The sequence below is a fragment of the Hypomesus transpacificus genome, chromosome 14, assembly GCF_021917145.1.
Source record: "Hypomesus transpacificus isolate Combined female chromosome 14, fHypTra1, whole genome shotgun sequence".
NCBI classification, from domain to species: domain Eukaryota; kingdom Metazoa; phylum Chordata; class Actinopteri; order Osmeriformes; family Osmeridae; genus Hypomesus; species Hypomesus transpacificus.
The window spans coordinates 16387587-16414634 of NC_061073.1; the positions used below are offsets into that span (position 1 = coordinate 16387587).

At 40.0% G+C, this 27048-nt stretch overlaps 3 protein-coding genes and 1 long non-coding RNA gene across 12 annotated transcripts; 2 read left to right on the forward strand and 2 right to left on the reverse strand.

Moving 5' to 3' along the window:
- Positions 1-72: 72 nt before the first annotated feature.
- Positions 73-13548, reverse strand: atp8b4 (ATPase phospholipid transporting 8B4). 2 transcript variants are annotated; one of them, XM_047033617.1, is made up of 29 exons: positions 13426-13548; positions 12927-13000; positions 12462-12529; positions 10389-10447; positions 10060-10173; positions 9811-9909; positions 9627-9688; positions 9429-9501; positions 9155-9225; positions 8694-8776; positions 8096-8254; positions 7921-8009; positions 7581-7777; positions 7089-7297; positions 6971-7014; positions 6712-6877; positions 6044-6232; positions 5566-5681; positions 5257-5421; positions 4634-4745; positions 4447-4552; positions 4103-4244; positions 3443-3626; positions 2896-3119; positions 2712-2795; positions 1987-2232; positions 1587-1725; positions 1357-1487; positions 73-994 (listed from the first exon to the last, which is right to left on the reverse strand). In XM_047033617.1, the coding sequence occupies exons 3-29, from the start codon at positions 12490-12492 to the stop codon at positions 656-658; spliced, it is 3633 nt and encodes a 1210-aa protein (XP_046889573.1). In that variant the 5' UTR covers positions 12493-12529; positions 12927-13000; positions 13426-13548; the 3' UTR covers positions 73-655. The 2 variants fall into 2 exon arrangements, with proteins under 2 accessions (XP_046889573.1, XP_046889572.1); XM_047033616.1 differs by lacking the exon at positions 12927-13000.
- A 1228-nt stretch (positions 13549-14776) lies between these two features.
- On the forward strand, positions 14777-19653 carry sqor (sulfide quinone oxidoreductase). 6 transcript variants are annotated; one of them, XM_047034981.1, is made up of 10 exons: positions 14777-15671; positions 16083-16311; positions 16514-16684; positions 16874-16927; positions 17046-17240; positions 17408-17617; positions 17732-17915; positions 18215-18282; positions 18364-18542; positions 18645-19653. In XM_047034981.1, the coding sequence occupies exons 2-10, from the start codon at positions 16099-16101 to the stop codon at positions 18700-18702; spliced, it is 1332 nt and encodes a 443-aa protein (XP_046890937.1). In that variant the 5' UTR covers positions 14777-15671; positions 16083-16098; the 3' UTR covers positions 18703-19653. The 6 variants fall into 6 exon arrangements, with proteins under 6 accessions (XP_046890937.1, XP_046890935.1, XP_046890936.1 ...); XM_047034979.1 differs by having other exon boundaries at positions 14777-15120; XM_047034980.1 differs by having other exon boundaries at positions 14777-14921.
- Positions 19127-22475, reverse strand: LOC124477282. 2 transcript variants are annotated; one of them, XR_006957106.1, is made up of 3 exons: positions 21629-22475; positions 20092-20175; positions 19127-19912 (listed from the first exon to the last, which is right to left on the reverse strand). It is a non-coding gene; the product is annotated as an uncharacterized LOC124477282 (long non-coding RNA). The 2 variants fall into 2 exon arrangements; XR_006957107.1 differs by lacking the exon at positions 21629-22475 and adding an exon at positions 20505-20596.
- ctdspl2a (CTD (carboxy-terminal domain, RNA polymerase II, polypeptide A) small phosphatase like 2a) lies at positions 20590-27046 on the forward strand. Of its 2 annotated transcripts, XR_006957105.1 has the most exons (14): positions 20590-20678; positions 22487-22696; positions 22838-22949; positions 23110-23256; positions 23398-23607; positions 23720-23813; positions 23939-24050; positions 24267-24353; positions 24464-24526; positions 24699-24778; positions 25115-25241; positions 25333-25428; positions 25871-25994; positions 26267-27046. XR_006957105.1 is itself a non-coding variant. In XM_047034978.1 (13 exons), the coding sequence occupies exons 2-13, from the start codon at positions 22508-22510 to the stop codon at positions 25934-25936; spliced, it is 1383 nt and encodes a 460-aa protein (XP_046890934.1). In that variant the 5' UTR covers positions 20590-20678; positions 22487-22507; the 3' UTR covers positions 25937-27046. The 2 variants fall into 2 exon arrangements, 1 of the variants encoding a protein (XP_046890934.1); XM_047034978.1 differs by having other exon boundaries at positions 25871-27046.
- The last annotated feature ends 2 nt before the right edge of the window (positions 27047-27048 follow it).

The following is a 27048-nucleotide window of genomic DNA, read 5'->3' on the forward strand; positions in this document are numbered from 1 at the left end:
TCCACTGAGTAGGTGCAGAGACTGCAGAACACTTTTAAGGAGCGTCTTGATTCTTTACATTTATATTTTTACAAAGACAGTTTTTTTTTTTTTTTTTTTTTTTAACTCCTAAATAGAAAGAGCTGCAAAAGGAACAGCTAGTCTCCATTCACTGTTCTTCTTTTGTTCGTAGACTGAGCGTCTTTCATTTTCTGCTTCCTGAATCTGATCTTGGTTGAGGTATCCATATCAAATGAAAGCTCTGTGCATTGAGAATAATTTTATATAAAAAGTTAGTCAACTTTGTCAACTTTGTCAACTTTGTTTCATTCACTGTCAATAGCAAAATGTTGTCAAACATATGGATGTGTTCAATACATATTCTACCAATTATTCAGTTTTTGTATATACAGAATGTAAATCATTACATTTTAGACAGACATACAGTTCAGTACATAATTCATCACATTGAGTATGCAGTCCATTTAAGTCTCCATCACATGGTCGTTGACCCGAATCCACTGGGACTCCACAGATTGCTCCTGAACACATCTATAACATGAGGTCCATGTTTGTCATTTAGTGTTATAGAGTGTGGAAAATCTAAGGACATACATCATGCATCCCTGCGCTGATTCCTTCAGAATGTGCTGGTGATGTTTGTGTGCGGTGATAATCACCCAGAGAGACCTTCCTCAGTGTGCTGCTTGTGCAGACCGTGGTCTGCGCTCAAACACCTACTCTCTGAACCCCCAGTGCCTTCATCAGAGACACTTGTTATGTCATTCTTCCTCAACCCGGTACTGAGGCCCCTGGGGCTGTCCTGGACCCCCCCGGCGGATGGAGAGGAGGGGGCAGGGGTCACCCTCATGTTCTTCCCTGAGGTGATCAGCTCTCCGTACCCTTGCTGATGAGCGAAGGCGTAGGCTGAGCGTCGGGAGCTGGTCCTGCGTACACGTCGCAGGTTCTGCTGCTGCGGTGCCTGCTTCCTGCTGGCCTGCTGCAGGAGGCGTACCTGCGAGGACAGAACAATGTCACGTGGAACTCATGTGCCTATATGTAGTTCATTTAGCAGACACGTATGACTAAAGTGATGTACAAGGGGAGTAAGTAACCTGTGGCCTTTAGAACTGCAGTGACATGCCCTCCCACTGAGCTCTACCCACCCCAGCACCTGATAACACTGTGAAGTCATATCTTCACTACATGTCACATGTTCACTGAAATTCCCTGTACTACAAGCATTCATTTTCACAACAGCAATGTACAGGATGTTAAAAAATTGAAATACATCGAAATGAAAGGATTTCTGAGTTCTTCTCTCACTACAATTGTAAACCAAGTGAAATATTAGAGTTTGCTTCAAGTTCTCTTGACCTTTTCAGTGTGTGTGGGATGAAGGTCAGCCCTTAGGAAGCGAACAGCCAAACCCGGCATGACGCACACCACAGTGGTGAGAAGAATGACCAACCACACATTCTTCTGACTAAGACAGTTCCTGGCAGCTCCTGTTGACACATTAGAACGACGACACAAACTAGGACACCAGTTTCTTTATGGAAACTTGAAACTCTTCAAAGAGTTCATTCCAAGAGTTTTGCACTCACCAATAAAAGAGAACTGGTTAGGAAAAATGCCAAAAATGCCATCACTGTGCAAAGCAAATAATATGGCAAAGTAGACTGCCAGGCTACCCCACACAAAGAAGTGGTTCACAGCAGTCCAGTAGTTTGTGATCAGTCCAATCTGTGAGGGGAAAAAACAATGACATGCTCTAGACATACATACTGTATCAGTGTATGGTTTGAACAAAATTCACTATCTGTGAATAACAAAGATTACTGACACAGTCACTGTAGGTTCAAACACTGTCACACCCCTGCACGAACAACAGGTTTTACTTTGAGAGACACTAAACAATGAGAGGACATGTAAACAAACCCATCTCCTTTCCTTTGACATAAAATAGGGCAAGTACAGCACGGCACTGTAATAATGTGATCTTACCTGGACACTAACCACAATGACTAAGGATGTCGCTATGGTGACAGCAAATGCCTGCTGGTCAGAGATGCGTGACCCGTCGTCCCCCACTGAGATGGAGAAAGCTCCGTAGGGGATGAAAAAGAGCACGAAAGAGGTGCACATCCCTTGCAAAGTGCAGAGAAAAAACTCCCTCTTGTTGAACAGGAGGTTGAGCTGTCCAGGCCTGTATAAACTTGGGTATCTGCGACTGTTCTGCTCATTGACGTCCTTAGAAAAACAAACGTACAGTCTATTGTGAGCAACGTCTGTTTGTTTGACTTGATTTTACTCTGTGAATATACGATATCAACTAATGTGATGTATTCTAGGTTGGATGGAGAGGAGGGTTAGTTATTTTAGGAAGATTTAGGATGGATGACGAGGCATAAGGTCCTGGAGGAAGTGTATTTTGAAAAGGCAAAAAGATGACATGGCATGTTCGATATTCACCTGTCTGACGGGACAGAATCTTGAAAAGAAAAACGAATAGGAAAGTAAAAGATGGCTCAGGAAGTTGCCATAGGAACTGCTGAAAGATAAATGGACTTTAGTCCGGTGTGGAAGAAAACGAAAAGTGTTTTGAGAAAAGCCTGATATCGATTCTTATTATCATCATTTACATCGTTATCCTTAAATATGAATTGAGTGAACCTGTAAAATATGTAAGAATAATTACAATATCAAAAGTATTATAGAAAAGGTTTTACCTGATCAAATATGCCCACAGCAAGGACTGGCAGGGATGTATAGACTATATTGAAGAGGGTAATAAACCACTGGTCATAAATAGTCTGAGAAAACAAGGGATAAAGGGATTAATTTAATAAATGCTAGTATTACTTTTGTCTGACACAAATTCTTACCTAAATGTGAAATATAAAAATGTCTCACCTGTGCTGAAAAACCACAGAAGAACCCAAACCAGAAATGCACCAACGTGAAGGCAAAGTTCTTGTAAAAGAAATAACACAGGAAGTTGCACATACGAAAGTAGGACCATCGTCCGTGCACCAGTAGGAGGCGCTGCAGGAAGCGGAACTGGGCAAAAGAGTAGTCAGACGCCAGAACGGCCTGCATGCCCTCCTGTCCACTTATGCCAACTCCAATGTGAGCACCTGCAGGCACAGCACCACACAGTCACACAGCAGATTGTACAGATATTCAGTGATCTCCATGCTTAGTATTTCAATTATCAGATGGGGCCAGATGGCTGAGCGGTTAGGGAATCGGACTATTAATCAGAAAATTGCCGGTTTGATTCCCGGCCGTGAAAAATGAATTTGTGTCCTTGGGCAAGGCACTTCACCCTACTTGCCTCGGGGGAATGTCTCTGTACTTACTGCAAATCGCTCTGGATTAAAGCGTCTGCTAAATGACTAAATGTAATTATCTTTGCAACACCCCAAAAAAACGAAAGTTTTTAAAGAGAAGCCCTCACTCTTGATCATGCTGACATCATTGGCTCCGTCTCCTATCGCCAGGGTAACGGCCCTCTTGGACCTCTTCACCAGCTCCACCACCTGGGCCTTCTGCATGGGCGTGACCCTGCAGCAGATGACCGTTTTACACATGCAGGCTGTGTCCAGCAGCAGCTGGTCCAGCTGAGGTTGGAGAGCCTGGGCCTGCAAGGCAGTCACATTAGACCCTGTTAATGATCATCATCACCACCCTGAAGCGTCAGAGCCGAGCCCCCCTACAGAAGCAACCTGCAGCAGAGCTACGTGGGGCTGTTGTAGCAGACGTGTCATTTCCAGGATTAGCAATACCTAAGGGAGGGGCCCTCCTGCAGGGAACTGGGTTGTAATTTGAGGCTGTCACTGGGCTGGGGACTCCCAGCACGCTAAGACTGTGCTTCATTACCAACTAGCACAGTGAGCAGCCAGCAAAGGAAAACATGACACTGTGCATGTTGTACACGCAGGTCAATAAGTCACATATGAGCATGTGCAGTGTTTTCACAAACACGACTAAACCCATTATGAACATGTAAGCAGAACACACTAGTAAAGGAACACTTTACAACGACTATGAAATTAATTTGTTTGTTTACATGACTCATTTGATCTAAACACTTTCGGATACTGTGGGAGACCCTTACCAGACTGTGTCCATTGAAAATTAAGGCGTATTCTGCAATAATGGTTTCCTCAAACACTGAGTCATCAAAACACGCATCTGTCTTCTCAACATCAAATCCGTTGCTGACTCTGCTCAGCCCAAGGATGTGTTCCTTGGCACTTCTGAGGAGAGAGGAAAACAGATTTGCAGTTATCTCCCAAAGATACTACACTGTTAGGGCATTTCTCATAGATTACCACTGGGACCAGTTGGCATAGTGATGGTACTACTACTAACCTTACTAATCTAGCCCTACACCTCTAGGGGCGAAGTTGTTTTGGGAATAACAATATATTGTGTGTGAAGGTGTCTTGTTGGGCTCACCTGAGTTGCTGCTGAACCTCCAACAGCGTGTCACCTGAGATGATGAAGACCTCGTTCATGTCATCGCGCAGCATGTTGCAGGAGTAGCCGATGTTCATTGCAGTTTCTGTAACCACATACGACGCACGCTCAACACAAGTTCTTTCCGGAGTTAACAAGGATAGTCATAGTATGAGTATGTGTTTACCTAGTTTGTCCCCAGTGAGGACCCATATCTTAATGTTAGCCAGGCTTAAACAGGCAATGGTTTCAGGTACTCCGTCCTGAAGTTTGTCCTCTACTGCTGTAGCACCTAAGAGCTTGAGACAGGATAAGGGATTGATACGTGGGTTTTCTATACATGTGTGAGGTTGTCTCTTGCTGTGGTCAAGAGGTCAAGCAGCAGGTCTCGGACAATACACATATAGATAGGAGAATGTGCACTTTAACCTTTAGACAGAGCAACATGCAGAAAATAGTATAAACGATGAGTGATGACTGCACCACCTGTGTGTTGTTCTTCCTATGCCTTAAGTTGTGGAATGCCTACCGTTTAAGGATATGTTTTGGTGGTTACTATATTTGCATGGTCCTGCTCATGCATATAATGTTCATCTGAGGGACATGTTTGTCAGTCATGCCAACTACTTTGCCTGTCGTGGTGACCTGATCCGAGCAGCTCGATTAATAAACGAAGTCAACTCTTTTTCATTGTGGTGCGTTCCTTGGCCCATCCTCCGACAGAATATCATTTTAACAGGGATCTGAATCAATAAATGTTATGAAATTTGTTTAGAGATAAAGTAAAGCTGACAGTTTGACAGATCTTACCATTAGGCCTTGTTCAATCTCCTCATAGAGCCCATTGAGGAGATCCTCCTGGTTCTCTATCACAGTCCTGGCACTGTGGAGTTTCTTAATCCACTCTTCAAAATAATCTTCATCCAAATCTTTGTAGGCCAGAGCCAGTGTTCTTAACCCTTCTCCAGCAAACTCCTACAACAGACGTAATCTGATTATTAAATACTCTGAACATTGTTGCATGGTAAACATAAAGTATGTTATTGTGTGGTTATTGGAAAACAGAAAAAATACTCTTCCTTTGGTATTTATTTTCAATTTGAACTTTAAAAAACATACGTTTAGATGCTCTGAGGTAGTATACATTAAATCTTCATTTGAAGAGTCCAGTCGGTCAAAAATGATGGTGTCAGCTCCTTTAGTGTACAGCTTGATGTGTCCCTGTGTGTTCCTCACTAGATAACAAAGGGATGCAAACATAACTTCATGACATTTTCAGTGTCCACCAGCTGATCAAATAACAACCTCATGCCATTGTCTATATGGGAGAGGGCTATAGAGCATGACTGCATTCCAAAGGGTTGCAGATTCAAATCTCGCCCTCTTGTATGTTGCTATGGATAAAAGCATCTGATAATGAATATTTTTTGTCTTATCTTAAGAGTATACTTTCTACAACATAAACATAATTGTTGTGTAATGAAGACTTGGAGGGTATTCCAAATATTCTAAGAAAAAATACTGCAAATCATCTACATGTTTTACAAGTTTAAATGCAAGCAAACGAGAGCCTTGCTTTGAAAAATGAAGACCTAACCAATGACACTCATTCTCTTGCGCACGTTGTTGAAGTCCAGTATAGCCAGAAGCTGGTAGGTGTAGGCCTTGCCCATTTCATATAGAGTAATGGTCTCTGGCGTTCTGGATCGGAAGACAAACCCAAAGTTGCGTGCAGCCGTGACCAGGGCTCCTTCGTCAGGTGACTGGGCCTGGTACACCAGGTTCCCTTCATGTGACACAAACAATTCAACATGTCCATCACAAACAACATAGTGAGTTATGGCTGTATTCTCTGTACTAAAGCAACCACGAGAAGGTGTGGTGTATCGCCTAATAACCCGTGGGTTGTGATGCAGTTATAGACCTGTCGCCCAGCCAACGTGATGCCCCTGGCACAGTTGTTTGAATCAGCTTGTTTTCTTTGTGTTTTATCTTTATCTTTAGGTTTTCTTTACTAATGTCATGCTGACTAGCCAACTAGCGGCAAGACAATATCATGTTGATACTTTATTTTCAGTAGAGATGCAGTGAATTTTATCTAAGTGTTAAGGAATGAAAAAGTTTACTAATAATCCATGTGGATGCGCAGTAATATCTTGATTCGAACTATGGAAAGGTTTATTGTCAACCAATAAGATGTGAGAACTATCCCGTTGCCATGGCAAGAGATGATTCAGTTGATATCAGACGTGAGCATGCATGTACCTTCAGTCCTCTCCTCTGGCATGACTGTGTGACACAAGGCCAGCAGCCTGAAGAACTCCTGCACAGCAGGCTCTTCTAGTTTTATAGCCTCCACCAGGCTGCGGTCATGGAACCTGAATCTCTTGTCACTGAGTGGGTTGAAGGAGAAATCCACACAGGCGGTCTTCTAGAGGTGTACAGACCAACACGGAAGGTTATTATTTGATGGTCTTCCCTCCACTCATGGTATTCTACGTGGTCTAGTTTTCTCCAGCGTTACCTCGGTTATTTCTACTCTCTGGCCAAATTCATCGTAAACGTCACCTGAAGGAGGACAAGGATTACAGCCCGTTCAAAAGAAATAGACATCTCAGAGCAGCATGGTCTATATGGCGTACCATAGGTCTTCCCATTGATGGAACACTTGTTGAAGACCATGATGTTCTGGGTGAGAGTTCCTGTCTTATCTGAGAAGATGAACTCCACCTGACCCAGCTCCTCGTTCAGGGTGGTGGTGCGGGCCTCTGCCGGAGTGTCATTTTGGGGATAGTACATCTTCCTGTCCCAGTTAATGAAGTAGCTGTGACCCAGTCGAAGAACCTCAACACTGAAAATGAAATGAGGAACTGTTGGACTGCTCTGCTTTTAGGTAACATTTGAATAATAAACGAGGCCATTGGGTAGCTTTTGTGTTTATTCTATTGTTTGTGTTACCTCTGGTATTACTTATTATGTAACTTATGTACGTTAACTGAACACTTGACTTGTCGTCAGGATTAATAAAGCGAATAGAATTTACTGAGTTGAACAGCTGTATCATGTCTATACATTTGAAATGGCAATCATTTGTATTGTTTTATGTTGTTTCTGTTCCACGTTGCCACCCTTACCTGACATAGAGTGAGATGGGTACCACTGTGTTCAGGATGATTACATAAGACCAGAAGGTGAGGAAGCCAGAGAACACAACGTTGTTCAGGGGCTGATCCCAGAGCAAATACACCCGGAAACTTCTGCCAACCCTCTGTTCCCAGATGGTGTTTCCGATTGCCAAAACGACCCCCATGCAAATGAGAAAGCCAAATATCTGAAGGCGGAGATCAATGCATTTGTATTAAAAACACACTGCATTCAGAACTGAGCTTGATTTCTTGCACCCCTGTGTACTAAATGAATACATATATATATAAAAAAATCTAAATTGCTCTAGAGAATACAAAAATATCTCACCCATAAAACTAAGGTGTTCATCAGCTTATCAATACTGGTCCTTTTGAATGTAGTCCTCCCACAGTTCTGCATCAGCTTAGTTTGCAGTCCTTGATGAAGCAGATATTTCAGGTATCCAGACAAAAAAACTACATATAATGGTTTGCTGTTATAATACATAATAACGTCAACATACCAGCAAAGATGACCAGTCCGAAGCACCACTCTGTGTTTCTGAGGACACATCCTCTGAGAAGCATCTTATCATTATCCAGTGGATACTTGTTATCTCTCCAGCACAGCGTTCCTGTAAACTTGTCCAGTTTGTTATTTGGAGGTTCGCATATTACTTCCCCTAAGGAACACAGACGACACACATTCACCACAGGAAACCAGACACTAAGCTTCATGTGTACTGTAGATCGGTATTGTTCAGAATAATCATCTAACAAGAAAAACAATTATATAATGTTTTTTCACACGGTAAAACAAAAACACTTTGAATTCGTTAGATGTGTGATAACTTAAAAGAACCTTGAGCGAGAGCAGCTCTTTCACCAGTTAATAATAGCTCAGAGAAATCAATGGAAATATATCACTAAGCTTTGGGACATAAAAGTGCATGAAAAGCATGAAAGTACTGTATATCAAACACTTATAAATTAATTGAGTAATTCAAGCAAACCTAAGGTCAATAGAATCACACAGGATCAAATCAAAGGAAGGGTGGGAGCCAAGGACATTTGACATTCAGTACAAAGGTCTGCAAACACAGAATACTGCAAAAGCATCACCATCAAAATCAGCCAGCTTTGAGATGTCTTCTCCCAGGTCTGAGGTTGCCGTCAAAGCCTGCCGAACCTTCAGATTTGTTTCTCTGTGTAGACAAACACAGAGACCTTACTTGCAAAGTGAAATGACAGACCGATGGTAACATGCAAGGATCAGTGTTCACTGACTGTGGAGTTCGGTTTGGGTTGGGGATTCGGGATTCGGGATTCGGGATTCATGATTCATGATTCATGATTTGTGATTCGTGATTCGTTTGCACAGGACAGAATGTGGAGAGACGCTGACTGAAGACGTGTTGAGTAATCATTAAAGACGGTTGTGAAAACAGAAAAAATACGAAGTGACTCGACCTCAAAACAGAAATGAGTTCACACAGTTTACCCCTTCAACACTTAACTGTTTCTACTGTGGCGCCTGTCCCATCACAAAGCATGACATACTGCCGTCAGAACTGGAGACTTACCCATCTAGTTCTGCTGTCTCAATATAGCACAATCCATAGGGCTCACAACTGGAGAGCAGCAATATGTCTGCCTATGGAGACCAAAAACAATAAACCATCACTGCTTCTTCAATGAAACTCAAACGTAGCAGAATCTAATGTAAACTTCTCGGATGTAAACATGGATAAATCAACCAAATCATGGTCAGTGATGAATCTATGTGACGTGTGAATCTTTGCGTGAAAGGTTATGTTGTGCACTCACATGATCATGTATCTATTAAAATCAACTTACAGCTACAAACTGGTTATTTTCCATCTTGATGATATCTCCAACACGCACATTCATCCATTTTTCCTTCTGCAAACTAAAAACATATAGACATTTTAGAACACCTTTAATATGGAGTTTAATCCCATCACATGTGATGAACTAATCTAGCTATTTGTCCAACTACTCCACTGCAGTACATCTAGTGAAGTTTAAACTAACCTGCCCTTGATGAGCACCTGGGACTGGCGGTTGTTGACCTGTTGATCATTCTTATGGCGGAACTGAAATCATGTGGTGCAAAGGCATACAGCTATTCACAACCTGGTTAGCTGGTGAAAGTGATTGACAATGCATCACCGTGAACACGTTAAGAGTGGCAGTTTAAATTGGGTGATGAACTCACATAGTCATCGGAGGCATCTTTCACTGCTGTGATGACCAATACTAAGACCAAAGGCACGATGGTGGTGAACCAGGAGAGAGAGGAGATATCTGGAATCAACTACAAACACAGACAACTGTCTTAATTCAGTTTGAAATATAAACAGTGTTCGAATTGTCAGTTGGGAAATGTATTCCATCTTCATAAAAAGTATGCGTCCAGGTATATGGTAAGCAAGATGCTTTTTATATAGAAAGGTTAAATTCCCACCTGTAATATCAACAGCACAAAGAAGTACGCATTTGCAACCCTCTGAAACTGCTCAAACAAATTGATTGGCAGGAAGGTGAATATGTTGTACTTTGAGGTTTTGATATGATTGTCCTGGAAAAAAGAACATTCAGAATTATTACATTTATTTAAACCCAATTACATATTAAACACTGAAGACAAATCCCAAGGCAATTTCCTGGGGCCTGTTCCATAAAGCGAGTTTACAGAATACTTTTGTCAGTTACCTTCCTTGACATAATCTTGGTTTACTCTGTAAACTCACTTTGTTGACAGGCCCATGTTGTCCTCTAATGGAGTTCACTCACAGTGTATGAAAACTTCTCATTGTAGTCCCGATCATTGGCTTTTACGTGACGTTCTTCCTCTGAAAACAAAACAAAAAATGAGATAAAGGCAATACCCTCAATACATCTTTTTAGATAGATAATTTTTGGTGCTCAAGAACAATTGCGAATTTTACCCATGTGCTCTGTTCCAGAGACGCATTTTTTCTGCATTTATGCACACTTTCAGGAGTCTTAAACACAAATATACTCCACAATCAAGTAGGCCTGTTATTTTACAAACAATCAGTGCTTAACTGTAGAACAAAACACAGGACTCAAACGTATGAAGCATCCAAAGCCAGAGGATCGGAACAGTAACAGCTGCTTGGCTCTGTGAGAGTCCATCCACACCTTTGAAGTATACAGTAACCTGGCAACGGCGATCTGTCAATTGACAACTTGTGTCCAGCATTTCTACCATGCAAATTCCAGCATTTTCTCCGTTAAATTAACATTCTCACCTCTATGCCACTACATTTTGTCACTGTCAGTTAACATTAGTTAGCCTTTTCTTGACTGGTGGACCAAAAGCAGACCAAATGCTAAATGCGTGTCCAATGTCATAAATACAACAGCATCTCACTGATGTACAAAATGCTTGCACAAAAAGTAATGAACCCACACTGCATTAGCTGATTGATGTAACTCACTAGTGGTTCCACCCATGTGGGAAGTTTCCGCTATGTGGAAACTGTCCGGACTTGCCTTGACGTTACAGTCACCGTTTTGGAATTCATCTCAGGGGAGATTTTCCAACAAGATAAACAAATGGATATTACATTGATATCATGTTTAACATACCTCTATGGATTCATCCAGCCTCTAAACAATCAACCAACAATGTATGTAAAGACATCTGAACAAAACATGCGTTTTACACACACAAACACTTTTTAGAGCATTATTAGACACTTATTAGACAGAGTTCAATGAATTCCAAGCACTGATAATAATACATTGATACTCTTTCTTACATTTCCAAGTGGGCAAGCACACATACAGACTCTCCATAGAAGCAAGTTCCACTAACAGAAAACAAAACTGTGTTTCACATCAACCATGGAATAGCCCCGAGCCCAACTCCAACCCACACCTGTTTTTTGAAGGTTGGTAAATCATTCCTCAATGATACATAATAGTTCATCCAAGAGATGGACAACACATTCGCAAAGCACAGTGTAACATGAGAAAGGGAACTGCTCATTCTCCACTCAGACTTCCTCAAGCTATCCATTTCTGTTGATGAAATTAATAATTGATTATTCCTGAAATTGGTGTGACGCCTCTGTTCTGTTTACACATTTAGTTAGCTGTAAAATGTAAAAATCGTCATAGGGCAAACACAGAAACAAACATCAACATAGAAATCAAGTTATGGATGTATTCATCAACAGATACATTCAAAATCATTATTTTAAGCTGTCCTTCCATAATCATTTACTTGACAACATGACTAAACAAATTCCATGACACTATCAACCCATAACTATACATTACATTTAAGATTTTACATGTTAGCTTCTATCGTATCTTGCTGTGAATTAAAAAAAAACATTGCATTCGACAACCTTGGTCCAGACATGGCTTCCTAACTACCCGTGAGAACATTAAGAACTATGAGAACATAAAGATGGCTAATGTAGCCTACCTGCAGGTTTCACCTTCATACCCTCTTTTAACCTTCTTCTTAAAGAAAAAGGTTTATCAATTGCCACCGCATTGAGCGCACCAGTGAGAGAAATGTGAATACATGACTACCATTTGGATGCCTAGGAGTTAGTAAGTAGCCTAAATGATGCATAGGTTACAGAAGGTCAGGCAGACGTGGGTATAGAGCCAGATACTGTTTACAAGTCCCTCCCCATTACACACACACACGCAATAAATAAAAACAGTTACTAGTTATTTCCTATTTAATGCACAGCAGAGAATACAAATATTAAAATACCTGAAAGTCTGAAGCACAACCATAGTGTTATCTGCTTTAAGTGTAATTTCAAGATTAACATTAGAAATCTCTTCTAAAAGGTTATTTTTTACTGACATACCTACCAAAGTAAATATTTCTTCTCCAAAAGGCCATTATATCAGGGGACAACCAGCTGCATACATGGGGTTTCCTGGTAAACATTAAGCAAACCATTAGCAAATATCCTTGACGTTCATCTTGATATGAATCTTAAATATTGAGACTTATTGTGAAACTGAGCCTCAGACAATCACAGTTCGTGAGAAGGAACTAAACATGTACAAATTTACCTAAACGCTCTGAAACATGTAGAAAAACCTAGTTTTAGATTCACAAACTTGCTTATGGGAAGTAAGAGGTATCAGGCTACTAGCAAGAGCAGCGGGATATGTCTAACACTAGTATTAAATCATGTAGATATTAAATAGCCTAGTTAACAATATCCTCGGATGAATAAGAATTTTAATAATTATTCACCACTAGTATATATACATTTTTTATATTTATTCATTTTTCATACTTTAGTTTTCATTGGTTTGGCCGCCCACCTGTATTACCCTAGCGGACCACAGGCTGGGAATGGTTGAACTCGTCCATACAAGTTACTGTGCTCCTCTGACAACTGTAAGCAGACGTTTTCAATAGACTTTAAACCTGACAGGTTGACAGGTTCCATTCTACTGACGTAAAAGCGGAGTTAATTGCTCAATTTGAAAGTGTGTCTTGGAGGAAGCTAATTCATGGCTTTATCCCATATTCAAATATCTATAATTGTAATTCATATTATTTGATTAAATATTTGAAAATATCCTGTCACCTAGTGCTGTTTACATCGTCGTTTTCAAGCAGATACGAGTGTCTGATATATAGACTGAGCGCTTTCCCATGCATTCGATAAAAACCCACTTTCAGCTATGTTAGACCTTTTAACAGATCCGCAAGGAAGAACCTCATTGATGACAGCTATACAATCACTGCAATCTACATCGACGCATACCTTCAGTCCCTTGACATTTGAAGCAGAATAAAATAGCCCGGGCTACTCACCGACCGCATTTTCCATGGGATCTATTGGCTAAACTCATCAGTAGGGTGAAGCCGCAGATATGTAACCAGCGTGAATTGTGAGGATGTCTGCTGAGACGATGGTTCCTCTCTCTCTCTCTTTCTCTCTTCTCCGTCATGTAGTGCCGCATCCATCATAACATTATTGGCCAATGGTAAAACTGCTGTTTTAAGACACGTTGATTTTCCTTCAGTTAATCATTATTCATCAAATATAAATCATTACAAACACATTTGTTTAATAGGGAATTTCAAACTGTATTATGTGGCGGTTTTAAATCCTCAAATAGTGTGTATTAGTTGGATTGGTGAAATGTCACGTATATATTGCTGTTATTGGTTAATACAGGTGATGGAGGTGGTCCGGAGCGGAGAAGAAAACCACTCAGAATGGTATACTGTATGTGTTTGCGTTGTCAAATAAAAAGCCATTAAAGTAATATCTGATTACCCTGTCGTGCTCCTTTTATCAAGCAAACAACTAAACATTAAATGTTGGATAACTTCATTATAAACAACATCATTTATTTGGTAGTAATGGATTTCCCCCTCAGGTGAAAAACCATGGCCAAAAAAAACTATAGTGCGTCCAGACCACGCTTAAGACATTTGGCGTAGAATGCACATTCATGCACTTATTTCACTGCATTCACCAGGTTTTTATTGAGTTTACCTAGTGTAGGCTTAATTGACCTTTAGTGGTTAGTCCAACCGTGACCCTATCTTTTGCTATTTTAAGGCCAACAATAGCAACATAATTTACCATTTGGTAAACAATAAACTTAGACAATTGACACCTACATAGGTAAATGACCAATAATGGCCATATAATGTATAGGCCAGCCATTCCCAATTTGCTTCCATGGAGCCACAAGAGTTTTAGGCAGGTTACACTGATGTTGGGTGAGTGGTTAGCAGATGGAATTGGAAAATATCCCAAATATTTGCACCAAAAAACGTAGCCTTACAAAACATTTCTGTATGGACCTAATTTGTGCACAATGGCATTATTAAGCCAAAGCTGGAAAGGGCTTTCCTCAAATCAAATCGTTGCCAGAAAGTCCTAAACACAAAATTATGACATTTAATTAATACTTTAGCATGAATACGTCTATAAGTGGAACCAGGACTTATTTCTCAAAACCATTGTTAATTGAAGGAGAAACAAAATAATAAGATTATAATATCTTGTTTGCCTGGCAAGCGGGGTCAGTAGAAGGCCTACTTCTGCAGTAAAACTCCTCAATTGACCAGATAGCCTTTATGGTACATTAGTGACACCTTGTGTTCATAGCAGTTAGCCAACTGTTTATGAAACTATCCAAGTTAATCTTGATTTGTACAGTAGAGGTGACTATGCATTTTTGTGGGGGGTGTAATTTAAGCAGTGTGTGATAGTTGGCACAACTGTGGGTTTGTTTTACAGTTGGAAAGGCCGTTGTGAGGTTTACTTGAAACGGGCGTCTTTTAGAGCTGAGGTGAGCCGTTGTTTGCTATTGATCGGGTATAGATCTGCGCGCATGGTCAACCTCTAACACGGACATTTGAATTTGCGCAAATTTTCCTGTATGTTTCACAAGAACGTGATTGCACGCGCCGTCTTAATAGGCTTCTAATGTGTGAACTGTAGGCGGTGTCACTTTCGGTTTAAGGTTTCGAGGTTGATGTTCCGCGTTGGTGAGTTCATAACTGCGACACAATCTGTCTGGAGCTCTTTAAATTTGAATGCAAAACACAATCGCCTATTCGGATAGGTTTAGAATGTATACGGCTCGGATGTAGATAGGCTACTCTATTGCGTACGGCAAGGTGAAAGAGTTGTTTGCTAGACAGATTAGGTCTAGAGAATTTCACCAAAAGTGTATCCCATATTTATACATGCGTGTATGCTAATTCAAAGTATATAGATACATACTGGATAGAGTCAACAGGCTGTTGTCCTTATGTTAGAGGTCAATTCTATTCATGTAGGCTAAATCTGATTTTTAACAATAGTAGGCTAAATTATTGTATTCTCACACTGGAGAGTGATTAAGACTAAACGAATCGGTTAAAGAGGAACGTAGGATATTTTTGTAAATTAATAAATGAATTAGTATAACATAAATACTTCTCCAAGATATTACTAGACGTTGCCTAGCTTGATCTATTGAGCTGTCTAAGAATAGTCAACACACGGAACAGAAGTAGGCCTAAGCTCACGTGCAAACTGAATGACAGAGTTTACAGTAAGTACATGTTGATAGAATTATTAGGTTTATTCAATATCAAAAATGGTTCCATAAAGATTTGTGTCGATAAATGATACATTGCTACATGTTGAATAAATAGTAAACAGGGGTTGCCCATGCAATGTTAGATTGCATCGGCAAAGATTAGGTCCAGCCTGTTAGATTATGTCTGATTTAGTTTATAGGCTTTTATAGGCAGTGTCTTCTCGCACTATGGAGAATGATTAAAACAGGGACTAAACACATTGGTTAAAAAGGTAACTATATTGCAATCAGAAGTTTTTGAGAATGTATATATCATCATAGTATAATTAATTATACTCCAAGATATCATTAGGCTGACGTCTTGATAGATGGAGACGTCACAATATATCCTAACTACTGCTGAATACTGTCTTTCACCCTAAGGGACTCTTAAGGCAAAATGTCTGCACTCTTACGCCTCCGACCTGCTTTTTGGAACCAGTGCCAGAGTAACAGCATTGGCATTCTTCATCTTCACACGAGCAGTAATGCATGCTCCAAGGAGCATTACAAGATGCTTGTTCTGGGAGGAGGTAGTGCAGGAATTACTATGGGTGCTCGAATGAAGAGGAAGTTTGGTGCTAAGAATGTGGCCATTGTGGAACCCAGCGAGGTAAACAATTCACAAGCTGGGACCCTGTTTCTGTCACTGTGGTGTTTTGAAAGACATAAAAGACACTAAAAGACTGATAGTAAAAATACTTTGCACCGAACTAATGTCATAATTAGCTGAAAACATTGTGTTAATGACAGAATTCTGGTTATATTACATTTTTCATGCACTATCATGTAACCTTTTCAACGTTTGTTTTCAGATGCACTACTATCAGCCGATATGGACATTGGTTGGTGCTGGAGCTAAGACACTGGGTTCATCTGGTCGGACAACTGCAAGTGTAATGCCATCCGGAATAAAGTGGGTCAAATCCAGTGTTCAGGAGATAAACCCAGACACAAACACTGTTCGCACAGACAATGGGGTTGAGGTATGTCAACAGCACAAGTCAGGATATATTTGCTCTCTCGGTCACCACCTCCCCCTACAACCCTACAGATGGCACAGATGTATTAGTTCTAATTCGCGTGGCTAAGTTGTTTCTTTAACATAAGCGACAAAAATGTTCAGTATGTTCAACTGAATGTGTTCACTGAAGCTTAAATATTCTGACTTATAGATCACATATGATTATCTGATTGTTGCTCTTGGTCTAGAGCTCCATTTTGACAAGGTAATTTACCTGTGGTTGAACGTACCATATCGTTTTGTAAATAAATGTCATAAATCATTCTTCAATTAATCTTCTGCTCTGCCTAATAATGACATTTTGTTTTTCTTGGTGACTAAAGATAAAGGGTCTGCCTGAAGGTTTTGAATATTCAAAGATTGGTTCAAATTATTCTGTCAAAACAGTGGAAAAGACATGGAATGCCTTGCAGAACTTCAAAGAGGGAAACGCCATCTTTTCTTTCCCAAACACTCCTGTGAAGTGTGCAGGAGCTCCACAGAAGATTATGTACCTCACTGATGCATACTTGAGAAAGGTACCGGGCCTATTTCTAAATAAAGTTACACACGTCACTTGGAATTGAAATGTTTGATCAATATCTTTACAAATAATAAACACAGTACAGCATATGTAATGCATAGATGGATACATTTAATTCCTCTAAAGCTAATAAACGACTTGTTGAATGGATCCCTTTTTCAGACAGGTAGACGGGAAAATGCCACAGTGATTTACAATACATCACTGCCAGTGCTTTTTGGGATCAAGAAATATGCCGACACCTTGTGGGAAATTGTCAAGAGGCGAGATCTACAAGTGAATCTCAGGCAGAACCTCATTGAGGTACGGGCTGACAAACAGGAGGCTGTGTTTGAGAACCTTGACAAACCGGGAGAAACCAAAGTGTTTGAGGTAGGCATCAAAGGATAAGAGCGCCAGCAAAAAAAAAGACTACTTTTTTTTTCGTCTTCTTGAATATGTCTTTATATAGTTCCACCTCTTACTTTTGACATTGTTATTCTACAGTATGAGATGTTGCATGTGACACCTCCAATGGGACCCATTGCAGTGCTGAAAGGCTCCTCATTGTCAGATGCTTCTGGGTGGTTGGATGTCGACAAAGACAACCTACAGCATAAGAAATACCCCAATGTGTTTGGGATTGGAGATTGCACCAACCTGCCCACAGCTAAAACAGGTGCTGCTGTTGGTAAGTATTTTGATTCCTGATCTTAACTGTGCTTGGACAATAGCCACAAGAGTATTTTGTAAACAGCAGTTTAATCAAGTTGAAAACTTTGGACATTTGATATACAGATCACATAGAGCTGGATAGAGGGGATTTTTGTTCAAAGCTCTTTATAAGATGACGTCTGTTTAATGACATATATTTTTTCCTTTTCTTTTTTTCGTTTATCACTGAGCCATAAGAGGACATAAAGTACTGTTTGTTGTTTAGCTTTAAGTCCAGCTGGGACAAATACCAATTCAATTTACTTTTTTCCCTAGCTGCTCAGTCGTCTGTGTTGGACAGAACCATAACTAAAGTGTTGGAAAAGGAAAAGCCAGATAAAAAGGTGAGTGCCATAAAAACTGAACAACTTTTTTTTGTGGACTAGAAATACCCCAGTGATGCTAACAACTTATTACGTCTGCAGTATGATGGCTACACATCATGTCCATTGGTCACAAGCTACAACACAGTTGTCCTGGCAGAGTTTGATTACAATGGGCAACCACTGGAGACTTTCCCCATTGATCAAAGCAAGGAAAGACAAAGTATGTACCACATGAAAGCAGACGTCATGCCTCATCTATACTGGCATGGTCTCCTCAAGTAAGTTGCCTGATCAGGACGCCTTATAAAAGTATACTAACACAAGGTTTATAAGGAGCCATGCAGTCTTAAGTACTCTTAATTCTCTTTTTCTTTCTCAAGGGGCTGGTGGGGTGGACCAGGACCTTACAGGAAAATCATGCATCTTGGGATGAAATAACTTTGTTAAGTAGGTTTTTCTGTCCAATTTCCATCATTCAATTAGTCACTGATTGTGAGTACAGCATGTTAAACAGAACAAATTATATGATTAGTCAAATGCACACTGTGCCAATGTCTGTTTAGTGATAGAAACACATTTGTGATACCAGATTACAACCCTTTCAAAGTCTAATACTAAGGTTAACCACTCATCAACACTATCATACTCTTTGCTAACCAATACATTATTCAGTCATAAGTTACTGTGTTTGTACCAATCACATATTTTTCCTAGAGTGTTGTGTCCACTTTTGACATTGTGGTGTATATCTTATCAACTATCAGCTATTTCACAATAGTTTTTAAAAACCTTTTGCTAACTTTTCAGATACAATTTACAAATCGTAAAGACATTTAAGAGTTGTTGTCCCTTTTTATTTTTGTTTGCATGTTTTAGCCAATACTTTTTACTTTCATTTGTGGAATAAAAGACAAAGGAACAACCACATCAAGAAGCCAGGAATGTCTTAGCAAGTCTCTCTGAATCAGAGGGTTCAGAGCTTCATAAACAGTACAATAACACGGCAATTGCAACACATGATGTTGTACAAAACTTTCTACTGGTACTGTATATTCATGTGTCACTCAGTGGGAACAACATGTCCTTTTCCCCCTTAGTACTGTTTTTTTTAATGAATGCAATGGTGTGATTTGACCACTAGAGAGCACCACTGTCCACTTTATCCCAGCTGTTCAGCGTAACAAGAACACTTTAACCGCAATTTACTGAGAAAAAGACGAAAGAAACCGAAGATCTTACAAAAAAATATAATACAAGCTTTATAATTGATCTTTGTCTTAACACCACCTCCATCTAAGCAATGTGTGCATCACAGTTAGGAGGAGCTCATCCCGATAGCTGAGAATGGTACTGTTCAATAAGAAATAAAGCTTATACATGTCAAACTCATACCGCTGATTTATTTGTAGTCCTGTGTTCTCACTTGTTTGGGGAAGCCCGTGCCTTTTACCTCTGAGGTCTACCCAACCAGCTACAGGACCACAGACGTGTCTCGTGCCAGCTGACTGAGAAGCAGGAAAGGTTCAAACTTCCCATGTGTCTTCCTGAGCCGCTGTCCGTGGCGGTGAGGGGGGCGTCTGTGGTTATGTAACACGCGTTGTTTTCACAGTCACATCCCACCGCGGGATTTGAGACGTGGAGACTGATCCTAGAAGGATTTCACATCGTGAAAAACAAAGGGGGTACAAGCACTGGGAGTGACCGAAGTCACCTCTGTGCACTTCTCTCATTTGCTTTTGGATGGATGAACATGTATGCCAGTGTTTGTGTCTGCATTGTATTCTCGTGTGTCTGCTCTTCAGAACAGTGTGGAAAGTAAAAGGGCACCTGTTATGATCCTGCTGTCAGATGTCAAAGGCACCCTGTGGACTTGGTCCCCATGTCCAGCTCGGACTTCAGCCGGCTTGGAATCTAGTGTGCGTAGTTTGATATACAATTCAGTATATTTCAGTATATTATTTTTGGTCCAGAACAAAGTAAAAATTATGTTTCTCAGACCTATAGGGATTTACGTTGGATGCCTAGTAAGCCCCCGACCCTTTTTCTCTCTCTTTCACCCCGCCCCACAAAAAAAAATAAAAATAGAAATTTACCATACACATAATGGAATTCAATTGTACACATTGAAAATCTCAGGAACGTATTTAAATTTTACAGCAGATAATCACAAATGTCTTGTTGTAGATCAAACTTGCATGTGTCATCTGTGTCGCATCCGTTTGTAAATCAAGTGCACCCACTGTTTGTTATGAGGCGGGAAATGGCGTCCAAACATCCAGTGGATGGTCTGTATTTGTGATCCAGTTCTACACAGCTGGCAGCGACAACGACGGCCCTACCTCTTTCGGTGGCGGCTCCGTTGCGGCTACCAGTTGTCTGGGCACTAGCTAAGGATTTCGTTTCTTAGATTGTCGGTAAGTAATGGGTTATAATGACGCGTGTTTGATTCAGAATCGATTGCCCTTTTCCCAGTTAGCTAGCAAGCTAGCGAGCTAATGTTAGTCTTGCTGAATAGCTTGAGTGCTAGGTACCAGCTATGTAGCTTGTTTAGCTTGCTACAGAATGTATTGCTTGTATGAAACGTTCGAGGAAGCGCAGAATGGACTCTGTATGATGTTTTAGCAAATGTAACTACCTCTAGCTATACAGATGTTGTTTAGTTACAAAATCAGAATTCATGTTTACCAATAGCAAAATGCGTTCAATAAATATAGAGCTACTAGAATTAATCTCCAGTCCAAGTTCTGCTCTGGCAACGTTGGACAACTCGATACGTGAAATGTTGTCTGTTAGCTAGTCTAGCTGGTCGGTCAGCGTGTCCTACGACAGCTCATCTGGCAAACGAGCTAACTGAAATATCTACGTTAGCATTAGCTACTGTACCTAAATAAAATAAACCAGTTGCCTGTCTGCCTTGTGGTGCATTACTACGCTTGTGCTCGGCCCACCATGTAAAACATTTTGGTAATGCAAATATATCTAGGAGAATTGTCTGGTGTTCCAGACAGCTGGTACTGTAAACAAACTGGTACTGTAGTGCTAAATAACTAGCTCTACTAGGCTTGACAAATATTTTTTAAACGGGGCTAGCAACAGACAGCTCACTTTTCGTCGAGAACTGTAGTTAGCCTAGCTTGCTAATTCAAGCAGATGAGGTAGCCACTAGTCAATGTACACATGATCCAGCCTTGGAGTTGAATAATTTCCCTAACAGCAACGCCCCCTTTGTAAGGTCAAAAAGTTCCTGTATTATTGTAGTGTTCTGTATTAACACCGCCTCAACGACTATGCTGCTAGCTAGAGCTAGCTCTGACTATAAAGCAGAGATTAACACAGCAGCAAGCAAGCTGTATACAAGACGTACTGTGTACTAGCACCGCTAGTTGTTGCAGATCTTCAACCATGCTAGCCAGCAATTAGACTGATCCTGATGATCCAAAGCTCGAGGTCTACAACTGTGTTGTCTATCTAGCTACCTTAACATATTTGAATATAAGGCGGGGTGTTTGTTATTCGTTACACTTGTATTAGCGCTATGTACGTACTAGTTAGCTCAGTTATCCACCGATGCTATTAATGTTCCTTCGCTCGGTAGTTAGCAGTCTGTTCAGTGTTAGACTAGCTGAGATGTCTGAATTCCTGGCTTTATCTCACTGAAAAAAACGTAAACTGGCTAGACTACTTTTGGTGTGAAACTAATCATGCTCTTACTATTTCTACATTTTGCCAATGTTTTGTGTATGTCGACTCATCTTAGCTAGAGTACGTTTGCCTGAAAGCGAACACCGCCCACTTTTATACACAGACCGTGTAATCCTCCTACCAGTTGCTTCTGTTGAAGGACGTCCTATGGTACCAATGTGTTCCATTCCAACTAGACAGCTACATCATTCAGACATTCTCATGATAGACAAGTTCTCTGTAAATTGTGACTGCATTATGCAGTGCGGCAGTAGTGCTTGACTAACTGTGTCAAGATGTAGCACTGGTGTTAAACTATCTTTTAACACTTACTCCTGTTAAATTATTAAGCACTTTTACACATTGATTACTTGACTAGCTGGCGGCTAGGATATAAAATTACTTATAATTACTTATTATTACTAAAACCCATCATGTTATCTTGTTCATTGAACAATATTATCTCATGCAGTATTTACAATTTGTTGACAGACTTTTCTCTAATAATAAAGTGATAATACTACTCCCTCTTCTTTGTCAGCCATATATGTGACGATTTTAAATGATGAAGCTGAGAGTGCGCGCAGCTTCTCAGCAGCCAGACCCAGGGCGAGGCCGGAGAGCCCGTGCGTCCCAGGCCAAACGGAAACACTGCAAAGTGGAGTCCACTCCGACCAGAGGCAGAATGCAGAAGAATGAAACGGGCCTGTTCTCCACCATCAAAAAATTTATTAGGGGAAATGCTGTCAAGGTGCGCGTTTGTGTTTTCAGTGTCAGAATTTTATTATTACATTTCTGTCACAAGGTTACACTGTAGTACTTACAAATACATGTATTTTCTTACGGCAGTGCTTACTCAAGTGCTTACGCATTTTTTACTATAATTTCCCAGGTGGAACATGAAGTTCCGGCTAAAAGAACTCGTATTGAGTGTAGTCTTGACAGCAACCTGATCACATCTACACATCCGACTGGAGGTCGGGTTTGCCGGAGAGGCACGAAAGGTAACGAGGAAAGATCACGTGTCCTTGATGGTGCTTGTAGAACAACTTTGTAACAATTTCATCTCCCATGAAAATAATACGTTTTCGTGGTCTGTTTTAATGTGTCAGTTGATTCATAACAGAGCTAAGAGTTTTTTTTATTTTTTATGTATTCCCTCAGAAACGATGACTTGTGACAGCAAACCCTTAAAAGCAAATGGGAAAATGGAGGTTCCTGTTGAGGCAGCAAGCAGCCCACCACGCACATCTCTGCTGGGGACTATCTTCTCCCCCGTCTTCAACTTCTTTTCACCACCGACCAAGACGGGTAAAAAACAGAAAAACAAGTAGTATTTTCCCCATAGATTCGACCTAAGTCTTGGATAGATGGTATGCTGATGAGATGCTTCCCGTTTTCATAACATGCTTTACTGTTTGGATGTGTGTGTGTGTGTGTTCTTCCCATTAGCCACTCCTGGGTCTGAGTCTCCTGGGCAGGCAGTGGAGGCTGAGGAAGTTATGAAGCAGCTTGATATGGAAGAGGTGGATGAGATTCCCTCCAGTACGCCTACATGTGCAGAGGGCATCTCTCTGTGTCCTGCAGACCCTCATCTTTCCCCGGATACAACAGTTGAAGAAGGAGAGATTGTGACTGAAACAGATATGCCCCCACTGACTTGTAAGCACGGCCTTCAGTTTTTTCAGTCCATCAAATGCACAAGTTATTCTATAAGGGTTTGCTCTGTATTTCGTTGACGGTATGTTTAAGCAGACACTTGTTTGTTTATAAGCTCCAGGAGTCCCCCCCAACACCGGTTACCCTCATGCCCCACACTCTGCCCCTGCCCAGGGCTCATATGACGACGACTGGGAGGTATTTGATCCGTGAGTAGCCTTGTGCTTAATTTAGTAAGATGGGTACTTTTGGAACATGAAGAAATATATAAAAAAATAATGATTTTTTTTTTTTTTTCATTGGTCTGTTTGATAAATGTATCCCTAATTGTCAGGTACTTCTTCATAAAACACGTTCCCCCACTGACTGAGGAACAGATGACTCGTAAACCAGCGCTGCCTTTAAAAACACGCAGCACCCCAGAGTTCTCCTTGGTCTTGGACCTGGTTAGTAATGATATTTTTTGCAAGTAAAATATCTCTAGCAAGACTTTATATTGAAATACTTTCATGCCGTTATAGTCTTTATAAGATTTTAGTACTGTACAGGCATTCTTATATTCACAACTTGATAATAATTGTGTTCTGCATTACATTTAGAGTTTGATATGTTTATTGAATGTCAGGGTCATGTCATCTAATAGTTCTTTGCTTCTTTGTCAGGATGAAACGTTGGTGCATTGTAGCTTAAACGAGCTTGAAGATGCAGCGCTGACCTTTCCTGTACTTTTTCAAGACGTCATATACCAGGTACTTACCACTGTGCCACCCCCCTCCCCCTCCATTAACACAGGAAATGCTAATTTATCACTGAGATAAGGGGATATGAAACCTAAACGTGTTTTTTTTATTATTTGTAGGTGTATGTAAGGTTGAGGCCTTTCTTCAGAGAGTTCCTTGAACGCATGTCTCAAATCTATGAGGTGAGATTTTATTTTATTGTCACGCAATCCATGTATACCAGTTCAGAATTTGAAAGGACGTGCTCATTCAGAGACGGTCATTAACAACATTTGACTCTTACTGTCGTAGTTCTTTAACAGTGGTAGTAAATGCATGAGCTATGCACTGATCTTGTTGTTTTCTTATTCATAGATCATTCTCTTCACTGCCTCAAAGAAAGTGTATGCGGATAAGTTGCTTAACATCCTGGATCCCAAGAAACAGCTAGTCAGGTCAGTGTCAAAAAACAAGGATTTGTGTAATCCCCCCCACCATTCACATTCACTAACTGATGAATGTGCATAGAAAAATGGTAAGATGTTTATTTGTTGGTAGAGCTGGGGAACTTCCTCAATGTTCCTGGGGCTGTCACTGACTTGGGAAAAACTAGTCAACCAAAACAACTACCTTTTCACAACTGAAATTAACTAAAAAAATAAATTGTAAGTTCTATCATAGTTCCATTTGCAGGAGACTGAATTGGCTAGGAACCTAAATCTTTATGTGAAAACTCTCTGTGACAATCATGTTCAGAAGCTGGCCCACTGACCATTTCTTGTCTCTCACAGACACCGGCTGTTTCGAGAGCACTGCGTGTGCGTACAGGGAAACTACATCAAAGACCTGAACATTCTTGGAAGGGATCTTTCAAAGACTATAATAATTGACAATTCGCCTCAAGCCTTTGCCTATCAGGTAAGGCTTCATTCAGTCTGTACTTTTTAACCTTGTAAATTTAACATTGGTCATTGTTAAATTGAACTCCTAAACGTTTTGCACAACACAGCTTTCCAATGGGATTCCAATTGAAAGCTGGTTCATGGACAGAAATGACAACGAGCTCCTAAAGCTGGTTCCTTTCCTGGAGAAGCTTGTGCAACTGGTGAGTGGATGATATCAAACTTCTACCAAAGTGCATTTCAATATGTGGTCATGAACTTTAAACCATTGCCATATATTGCACCCATGTCATATTTGCACTAAGCACCCTATTTGCATTTTTTTTATATCGTACATTATGGCTATTTTATACTTTATATTTTTTTTGATTCTACCTACCTGTCCCCTTAGTATTAGTCAATTAAACTTTGCACCTTTTGTATAGTATAGTTAGACTTGTTTAAACGTTCACCACTTATTTAAGATTTTCTCCATATATACAAGTAAATTCCTTGTCTGTGCAAACTTTCATGGCGATTTAAAACCCATTCTGATTCTGAACATCTCTTCTGGACACCTCATATGCATAGTCCTTTAATTGTCCTTCGCGTTGGGGTTGGTTAGCTGTCATTTGTGTCCTTAATTTGTATCAATCCGTTTTACAGAATGAAGACGTAAGACCACACGTCCAAGACAGGTTTCGTCTCCATGACCTTCTGCCCCCAGACTGAGTTCTTAGAAGGAACTCAAACCGTATAAGATGGATGAGGACATTGTTGAAAATCAAAAGTAAGACTAATTCAAGAATCAAATTAGGCAGTTAAATGGGTTTCAGCATTGGAATTACCTTTTTTAAAAGAATTGCAAAGAAACAGCTCGATCTATATTTGAGGATAGCAAATGTTTTATGTACTGAAACCGAACTGTAAAACCACCAGAGAAGTCTTCTGCATTTTGCTGGCTTTCCAGAGAGAAGTTTTAAAATGAAATGTGTCATCTTGTAAGATTAACATTCATATTGCAGCTACAGTTTTGGACTGATGAAACTGAATGTCTTGCAGAATTCGGAATTTGTGGCTCAAACGCAATCTCATTGGAATGGCCAGTCAAATTGTATAATCTACACACTTTCAATTACATGTATATATATGACATGTATATATTTTCTTCAAGGTTTTTAAGTCTTCTTTCATTTTCTGACTTCAGTATATTCATTTTAGTTTAGCTGTTTTTTTTTTATCTACAAAAATAAATCTTATTTTATGTGAAGTTGATGCTACAGAGCTACTTTACTGTTTGCCTGCATTTTTTCTAGTCTCCTTTATTAAATGCAGTTATGTAGTCTCTGTTAAAAAAAACAGTTTGATGATGTATGTTTTGGGGAGAAATGTTTATGAAATCATGATGTTTGTAATGTAATCTAGATTAGGATTTCAATAGAATACTATTAAGACAAACAAATGGCCAGAAGTTCAACATTTATATTTGAGATTCCAGTTTTCAAAAGATGCTGCACTTAAAAGATTATTACAATACATTCAACTCCATGTAAGTAAATGTAAAATCCTGTCAATTTTGTACACAATTATAACCTCAAATTGTCATGTATGGCAGTTTTGGAAATGTAGCACCAGCAATTGGCCAACATTTTTAATCTTTTTATTTTATTTTTTAATCTTTTTTATTTTATTAATGATGTTTTCAGTCTTGTGTAAGAAATCTATTATGTATGAGTCATGTTTGACAGAGCACTCTGTGTTGTTGACTCTTAAATGGTCACTCCTGTTGTATTCAGTGTTACTCCATGGTTTCCATGATCATAAATACATTTTTATACAACGAA

Excerpts from the sequence above, each read along its gene's own strand:
- atp8b4 (XM_047033616.1), bottom strand. The coding sequence starts at position 13,463 with ATGAGTTTAGCCAATAGATCCCATGGAAAATGCGGTCG. Across the intron at positions 7,298-7,580 it reads CCCATCTCACTCTATGTCAG|TGTTGAGGTTCTTCGACTGG; the intron begins GTAAGGGTGGCA and ends TTTCATTTTCAG. Across the intron at positions 2,796-2,895 it reads TCTGTGGTTTTTCAGCACAG|ACTATTTATGACCAGTGGTT; the intron begins GTGAGACATTTT and ends TTGTTTTCTCAG.
- sqor (XM_047034981.1), top strand. The coding sequence starts at position 16,099 with ATGTCTGCACTCTTACGCCTCCGACCTGCTTTTTGGAACCAGTGCCAG. Across the intron at positions 17,241-17,407 it reads CTGATGCATACTTGAGAAAG|ACAGGTAGACGGGAAAATGC; the intron begins GTACCGGGCCTA and ends TCCCTTTTTCAG. Across the intron at positions 18,283-18,363 it reads AGGAAAAGCCAGATAAAAAG|TATGATGGCTACACATCATG; the intron begins GTGAGTGCCATA and ends TTACGTCTGCAG.
- ctdspl2a (XM_047034978.1), top strand. The coding sequence starts at position 22,508 with ATGATGAAGCTGAGAGTGCGCGCAGCTTCTCAGCAGCCAGACCCAGGG. Across the intron at positions 23,608-23,719 it reads AGATATGCCCCCACTGACTT|CTCCAGGAGTCCCCCCCAAC; the intron begins GTAAGCACGGCC and ends TTTGTTTATAAG. Across the intron at positions 25,242-25,332 it reads CTCAAGCCTTTGCCTATCAG|CTTTCCAATGGGATTCCAAT; the intron begins GTAAGGCTTCAT and ends TGCACAACACAG.